This window comes from Chrysemys picta, chromosome 12 (assembly GCF_011386835.1).
Source record: "Chrysemys picta bellii isolate R12L10 chromosome 12, ASM1138683v2, whole genome shotgun sequence".
Classification (NCBI taxonomy): domain Eukaryota; kingdom Metazoa; phylum Chordata; order Testudines; family Emydidae; genus Chrysemys; species Chrysemys picta.
The window spans coordinates 2241556-2249750 of record NC_088802.1 but is presented as its reverse complement, the minus strand read 5'-3'; the positions used below and the strand labels follow the sequence as shown (position 1 = coordinate 2249750).

At 58.7% G+C, this 8195-nt stretch overlaps 1 protein-coding gene across 1 annotated transcript; it reads right to left on the bottom strand.

Moving 5' to 3' along the window:
• Window positions 1–280: 280 nt before the first annotated feature.
• Window positions 281–6501, bottom strand: CSNK2B (casein kinase 2 beta). The gene is made up of 7 exons (XM_065563092.1): window positions 6351–6501; window positions 5275–5357; window positions 5041–5143; window positions 2424–2539; window positions 1878–1953; window positions 1363–1552; window positions 281–587 (listed from the first exon to the last, which is right to left on the bottom strand). The coding sequence occupies exons 2-7, from the start codon at window positions 5344–5346 to the stop codon at window positions 497–499; spliced, it is 648 nt and encodes a 215-aa protein (XP_065419164.1). The 5' UTR covers window positions 5347–5357; window positions 6351–6501; the 3' UTR covers window positions 281–496.
• Window positions 6502–8195: the final 1694 nt, after the last annotated feature.

Below are 8195 nucleotides of genomic sequence, written 5' to 3'. Positions count from 1 at the left end.
AGAACACCACATACAGAGACCCCAGCACCCAGAGCAAACAGGCTGGAGCCAGGGAACGGCTGCAGAGCACAGGTTGTGGGCAGAACCCAGGAGTCCTGGCTCCCAGCCCCTCCTGCTCTAACCACTAGCCCCCACTCCCCTCCCAGAGCTGGGATAGAACCCAGAAATCCAGGCTGCCAGCCCTCCCCACCCCTGCTCTAACCCACTGGACCCCACTTTCACAGCTGAGAATCAAATCTTCCTCGATTTATTTTTGAAAAAAGAAACAAGAATACTTCTGAACTTTTTCTGAGTTTTATGTGTGTTTTTCTGAGAACGAAATATTAATTTAAAGGCAACTAAAATCAGACTCGATAAGAGGAAAGCAGGGAGGTGGGGACTCAGACCAGTCCAAGGGGACCCCAAAAAAATCAAACCGAAGTGGCCCTGTCCCAGGGGGAAATGGAGGAAAAGGGGCTGGCTTAGGAGATGGGGACCCAGGCATCCAGGCGGAAGATCAGCGGATGGTTTTGACAGGGCTCTTGAAGTTGCTGGCGGCTTGCAGTTGCAGCTGATACGCCATGGGGTGGATCTTAAAGCCGTAGAGCCTACCAAAAGGAGAGGAAGGGGTTAACATTTGGGAGTAAGTGGTGGGGGTTACCCAAGCCCCAGCCATGCCCACAAGCCCCCCACCACAGCCCCAGGCAGCCGCCATAGATTTCTGTCAAGCTGGTGTTTGTGGGGACATCAGTAGGTTCCAGAGTCAACGGTCATCTGTATGAGGAGGAAGAGCCGGAATTGGCATAGTTGTGCCCAAGGGAATGGACTCTAGCTGCAGCCCTAGTTTGTGCATGGGAGAAGGAAGACCCGGAACCAGATTCCCATATGCCCCCTGGAATGGAGCCCAGCTACAATCAGTAGTGGTGGGAAATACAGGAGCTGGATCCCCCTGGAACGGAGTCCGGCCACAGCCACAATGGGGGAGGGAGGAGAAAACCTGGAGCCAGATCCGTGTGCCCAGCTGGAATGGACTCTGGGAACTGGCCCATGAGGGGCAGGAAGGAGGAGCCGGATTGGGGGCCGAGCCGGATTGGGGGCCAAGCCCCCGGGGGAATGGATGGAAGACCTGGATATCTGGATCCACTAGAATGGGCTGCCAGATACAGCTCTCCAGAGGAGATGGAAGAGCTGGAGGCGGATCCAGAGTCCACTGGAACGGACTCTAGCCACAGCCTGCCAGGGGAGGGAAGAAGTGGAGCTGGCCCGCCCCAGTACAGACTTGGGCTCCAGCCCATCAGGACGGGGGAAAAAACCCGGAGCTGGATTCCCCGACCCGCTGGGACTGGACTCTGCCCCGGCCAATGGCAGCGGGTGGCAGCTCACCTGGGGACAAACTGATTGGCTGGCCGCTTGGGCCTGTACTCGGGGTGCACCATGAAGAGCATGTGGGGGAAGCCGGTACCGAAGTAGGCCCCGTCCGTGTGGTGGTGGCGGGAGGACTTGGGGGTGTAGACGTCCATGCACTTGGGGCAGTAGAGTTTCACCATGGCCTCGCCGGGGATGTCAGACAGGCCTGGGGGGAGGGAGAGAGGTCAGGGAGAACCCAGGAGTCCTGGCTCCCAGTGTCCCTCCCCCTCCAGTTCTAACCACCAGGCCCCACTCCCCTCCCAGAGCCGGGAGAGAACCCAGGAGTCCTGGCTCCCAGCCCCTCCTGCTCTAACCACTAGCCCCCACTCCCTTCCCAGAGCCGGGAGAGAACCCAGGAGTCCTGGCTCCCAGCCACCCTGCTCTAACCACTAGCCCCCACTCCCCTCCCAGAGCCGGGAGAGAACCCAGGAGTCCTGGCTCCCAGCCCCTCCTGCTCTAACCACTAGGCCCCACTGCCCTCCTGCACTTACCAATGGGCAGCATGGGCTGGTTTTCACAATAGACACGAGGACAGTAGCCGAAGTCTCCCTGCTGGTACTTCTCAAGCTGGGAAGAAAAGAGAGAAAGGATGAGACACTGGGCTGGGAATGGGACCTCCCTCCTCTAGGGGGCGCCAGCTCCCACCCAGCCCCAGGACGGGGACTGGCTGGCTCGGGGGGCGGGGAAGAGGGCAGGGGCCTGTCCCCTCTAGGGGGCGCCAGCTCCCATCCGACCCCAGGGCAGGGACTAGCTGGCTCGGGGGAGTGGGGCATGGGGCCTGTCCCTTCTAGGGGGTGCTGGCTCCGATCCAGCCCCAGGGCAGGGACTGGCTGGCTCGGGGGGCGGGGAAGGGGGCAGGGGCCTGTCCCCTCTAGGGGGCGCCGGCTCCCATCCGGCCCCAGGGCAGGGACTAGCTGGCTCGGGGGAGTGGGGAATGGGGTATGAGGCAGGGGCCTGTCCCTTCTAGGGGGTGCTGGCTTCCATCCAGCCCCAGGGCAGGGACTGGCTGGCTCAGGGGGGCGGGGGCTGGCACTCACCATCTGGGCGATGCCGCGGTTGGTGAGGATGTACCGGGCGTGGATCAGCCCATACAGCATCTCTGCTGCCTGTTCAATCAGGTCGCTCTGGTTGGGGTTGTCCTCCAGCTCCTCGTCTGCAAGGAAAGGGGCTGTGTGAGAGAGACAGGAGGGGGAGACCCCACAGAGCCGGGGGGCGGGGGGAACGCTGGGCGCTCAGGGTCACCCCAACCCAACCGTACAGTCTGACCACAACGACTGCCCGGAATTAATTCCTACGGCGAATCGGGGAGAAAAACCAGCCCCTCTGGATTTAAACATCGCCAGCGACCGTACATCCACCCCGACCCGTCGCAAATCGTCCCCCTGCTTAATCCTCCTCAGTGCCTACAACGCGCGTGTTACTTCCCCTCTGAATTCATCTAGCATCTGTCCGCCTCCGCCCATGGGGTCCCCGTCTGCTAGATCGGAGAGCCACTGCCAAATCTATCCTCCGCGGGGGCACGTCCAGACAGGATCAAATCACCCCTTTCCCTTCCCTCTGTGAGGAAGAGCCCGGCAGCGGGGCTGGGATCCCGCAGGACCTGCTGCCGTAATAGCAGGAGAGGGGAAAATGGACTTTGTTGTGGGCAGGATTGGATGGACAAAAATACCAGACCGCAGGAATTTGAAGGAAAACAAAAACGCACATTTAGCTACTTAGTTTGAGCTTTTTATGATTTATTTTGACCAAAAACTCTAGCGCTGGGAGCAGTTTTCCTGGTAAATGTTTTTTCAAAAAGCCGTAATAATCCCGACATATAAATAACTTGAATCGTACATTTCAATAGAGTAAAAACGGCGTTAACGTGGTTTTAAAAAACTCCCGGATTTTTTTTAAACTTACTTTTTATAAGCATTAAAAAAAAAAATCTGCACTTACGGCAAAAAAGTGGCGCAATTTGGTTTGAGGTGCTGTGCGATCTACACACGACAACAGTTGGTCGTAAATAGAATTTCAGCAGCATAAAGCAAGTGGCTTTTTTTTAAATAAAGGTTTTTTAAATTTAAATGTTAAAACCTTCATTTAAGTGACAGATAATAAGATTTGAGGTCTGTTATAACAGGAGTTAAAGATTTTTGTTTTCTTTTTAACATGACTTAAGCACGATTTGTTTTATTCTTTTAGAGGTAAAAATTGTGTCTGAATTCCATATTGAATGACCGTGGGGGGAGGTTGGTTTTGGTAGCACGGTGGAAATCTGTCTCACTCGCAGGATTTGCAGGATCTAAGCTTTTTGCAGGTGGAAGCGGAATAAAAATGTAAGAACCAATGCGGGAGCAGGTGGGAGTGGGTATTGCAAGTCAGAGTGAAATTAAAAAAATATTCTCGCGGGGCGCTTTAAAGCTCAACAGAGTGAGTTCCTGAAATCTCTGTTCTCCAATCCTTTATTCATTCTCATGGTTCTTGTCCGGCCCCTCGCCAATCGATCACCCTCCTTTCTGGAACTGCAGCCACCAGAACCGGACGCAGGATCCTAGCAGCGGTCGCACCGGAGGGAAAAGAACCTTGCGATTCCCCTGTTTATATCCAGCATAGATTTGTCCCAGGAGCGTAATGAACCATCGGCACAAGATCTGGGGTCGTGGCGGATTCTCCATCGCCAGCCGTTTTCCCATCAAGCCGGGCTGTTTTTCTAACAGATCCGCGCTGCGTGATCCGGGAGGGCAGGTGAGCTGAGCACCGTGGTCCCTTCGAACGCTGGAGTCGCTGAATCAATGACTCTTCTGGCCTTGAAACCTTCGGATCTCCGTCGCAGCCTCGCATTCACCCACGTCACGCGGGGAGATTCTGTTCAGCTGATTCTCCCCCAGGACCCCATTGGCCGGAGGGCTTTATTCCTGGTCACACGGGCTTATATTTGGCCATATTAAAGTGGAAGGAAGAGGCGGGAGAGGGTGGGCCCCAGTCCCAGCGATTCAGGCGACGGACACCCCCGAGCCCAGCCCATCGCATGGCTGAGACACCCATGCCGCTTTCGCACAACTGGCCGGGTGTGAGGGCAACCACTGCCCAGTGAGGGGGTCATGATGAGCCCTCCGTTGAGCCCGCCCCCCCCGCCCCCCCTCCGCAGTGTGAAACGTGCAAGCTGGGGCTCCTTGCGCACGTGTGAAGGGGCAGCTATACACGAGTCAGACCCCTGTTGTTGTGCAAAGGGCAGGCACAAGCAATTCACGCCCTCACGGTTGTGCAAGAAGGGACAAGGGGCTCAGATCCAGGTGTGCCATGTGCATCTGTTGTCCGCAAACAACCATGCGATGGACCCACACACACCCCTCCTCCACACTTGTGCAAGACACACAACTCTGCGATAAACTCACAACCCTGTCCTCCATGCACACCCTTCCTCCACGCTTGTGCAAGACATGCGCACACACACACCCTGCCGCATACACAACCGTGCCACACGCAGCCTGGCCTGTCAGTTGAACGAAGGGCAGGTGCCAAGCGTGGCAGGTTTGGGGCTGGTCCATTCGGTGGGGTGGGGGGCAATGTCAGGGCCCCTGCCCACAAGGAAGGAGACAAAGGCCACACGCAAAGCAGGCGGGGAGCTGATGGGGCCAGGGGACTCAGACAGGGACCCCCCCGCCCCGGCACCTGGCTCCAAGTCGAGGATCATGTCGAGCGCCTGGCGATAATGGGGGACCTGCTCATTCAGCCCCGTCAGGTTAAACTTGTCCTGGATGTAATCCTCGTCCACCTGGGGGGGGAGAGAGACAGGATGAGAACCCAGGAGTCCGGGTGCACCCCCCCACCCCCGCAGACCACTAGACTCCCCTCCCACAGCCAGGAGAGAACCCAGGAGTCCTGGCTCCCAGCCCCGCCGCTCACCTCACAGAAGAATTCATTTCCACGCAGGCCACAGAACCAGGAAATCCAGGACACTTCCTCGGAGCTGCTCATCTTCCCGTCCTCTGCAGAGAGAGGCGGCATCAGCCCAGCCCGCACCAAAGCCCTGCTCGCTTGTGTGATGAGCGGGGGGGAGGGGGGGGGCTCAGCCTGCAGCCCCACAAGCCAACACTCACGCAAGCTCCCAGTACAGACAGTACAATCTCTCCCAGCCACTGCTGAGAAGTGCCCTCTCTGGGGTGGGGCAGGGGACTAGTTATACAGGGACCCCCTCACCCAGCACTGAGATGCGGCTAGCTCTGGGGTGGGGCGCAAGAGGGGTCAGTTATATGGGAAACTCTTGCCTGGCGCCAAGACACAGCTGGTTCTGGGGTGGGCCAGTTATACAGGGACCCCTCGCCTCTTACAGAGATGTGGCTGGCTCTGGGGAAGGGATGGGAGTCGGTTATACAGGGACCCCTTGCCTGGCACTGAGATGCAGCTGCCTCTGGGGTATGGCACGGGGGTCAATTATACACCTCTCTCTGACCCCCCCGAATCAACATAGAAAATTACCACTGGCTCAGGAACGACGGGGCACCCCTTCCTCTTTCATCCACAGGCTGGGAACTCCCCATTCCCAGCCACAACGGGGGGGCTCCCTGAACCATCCACCCCGGGACAAGGGGGTCCCCCCTGGCTGTGGAGTAGAGGAAACCCCTGCCCCCCATGACCCTCCCCCCCACTTTCCGGATTGCAATGGGGGGAGGGGGAAATCACCGGCCCGTGGCTCCCCCACACGGCACTGGGGGGGGGGGGGGTGAATGGCCCTTTCCCCCGTTGCACCCCCCAGCTCGTCCCCAACTATTGCCCAGGCGGAGGTGAGGGGTAAATGCTCCCCCACATTGCACTGGGGTGCAAATCCCCCTGCCCCCTCCGCCCTGGAGGGTCAGCTCCCTCCTCCCCTCCCCCCCGCACTAGGGACAGATCGCTCAGCACTGGAGGGTCCGCCCCCAGCCCCCCACGCACTAGGGCAGATCCCCCGCCCCCTTTGCACGGGGGGGCCGCGCCCCACTCACCCCCGGGCTCTCAGCTCCCGTTCAGCAGCAAGCGGTGCCCAACGCGCACAGGCCCCGGCCGCCCCGCTTGTCCCCCAGCGCGCAGACGCACCGGCACGCGGGGCATCACGGGGGATGTAGTTTTACAGCCGGAGGCTCCCCATAGGGGAAGACGGGAGCGGGGCCGCCCGGGAACTATCGCTCCCACAATGCACAGCGGGAAGACACGTGGGGGGCGAGGGGCGGAGAATGATGGGAGGCGCAGGGCGTGGCGGGAGATGTAGTTCTCCACCGGCCCGAGGCTCATTGGGATGACTGGTCAGCGGGGCCCCGCGGAACTACATCCCCGGGAGTGGTGCACACGGGGGAGCCCGGTGCAGGGGCGGTGCCGCAAGGCAGTATGGGATTGGTAGTCCACGGGCTGCATTGCCCTCCTAGGGTTCCATGGGCAGCAGGGTCCCCGAGAACTACACCCCTCCCGAGGCAGGAAGGGGGCCTGAGTGACGCAGGGGTGTGCCGCAAGGCATTATGGGAGTTGTAGTACCTGCGTTCCCAGAGCTCCATTGGGATGAATGGGGCTTTGGACTCCATCAAACTACAACCGCCATGATACAAAGTGTCCCGGGGGGAGGGGCGATGTAGCCGCAAGGCACCATGGGAATTGTAGTCCTGTAGCTGCCTGGCGTGAATGGGGATTTGGACACTGTGAAACTGCAAAGCTCAGAGGAGGGGGCAGGGAAGGGAGGGACCCGGGGAAGGGGCGTGGAGCATCATGGGAGGTGCCCCACTGAGGCGCATAGGAACAGGAGACCAGAGAACTACAGCACAGACACATGTGGGGGGAGGGGGCCCGGACTCCTGGGTTCTATCCTGGCACTGGGAGGGGAGTGGGGTCTAGCGGGTCAGAGCAGGGTGGGACTGGCAGCCATCAGAAATGGGCGTGGCCTAATCCAAGAGGGGCGTGGCCTCTCTTAAAGCAGTGTACATGATTGGGTGTGGTCTCATCCCAACGAGGGTGTGTCCTCTCCTGGGATGGGCGGGGCCTGCCCAAAGGGGTGTGGCCTGCCCAATGAATGGGCGCGGTCTAGCCCCTAAGGGGGCGTGGCCTCCCCGACGGGGCGTGGCCTCCTGAACGCCTTCGCCTTATTGTACCGTCTCTGACGCTGCTGCTGCTCCGCCGGTTGCCGGCCCTGCTGTACTCCATGGCGCCCGTTGTGCTCATCCGCCCCCAGAATGTTAATTGGCACCAAGCATCTCCTATTAGTGAACTAACTAGTCCCCTAAAGATTAATTATGAATATGTTAATTAGAACTCAATGCCTAGGTATGTTTCGAGTATATATCGAGGTTAGGGTGAGATAACATAGTCTTAGTTACTGAAGTGAAATTTGGGTAACATCACATCGTTATGGGCTGTAAATACTTTTAATTTTTTTTAGTTCAATTTTTATTGAAATGGGGTAAAAATGACGCTATCTGGCGGGGTTGGAGGGGGAACGGCATGCTGGGCAATATGCAAATTAGTTAAACGGCCGCAGCGACTGGAGAACGTGTCGGGAACAGGCGCCTCGCGCTTCCAGGCAGTGGCCGTTAGGGGACGTGAGAGGGTCAGTTGGGGGCGGGACGCGGACGCATGCGCTGTGCTAACCCCCGGGTTGGGGGCGCGCGGTTTGCGCATGCGCCTGATTTCAGTTTCGGTTCCCTTTGCAGTCAGCGGCACGTGTGCCCACTCCCTTTGTTTCTCTGTGTTCCAGTGCGCATGCGTCTAGACCCTCCCACACAGGGATGATGCCTGAGTGCGCATGCGTAAAAATTTGCTTTTCCCTCCGCTGCACACTGCGCGTGGGCAGTCGCCACTTCGGGGGC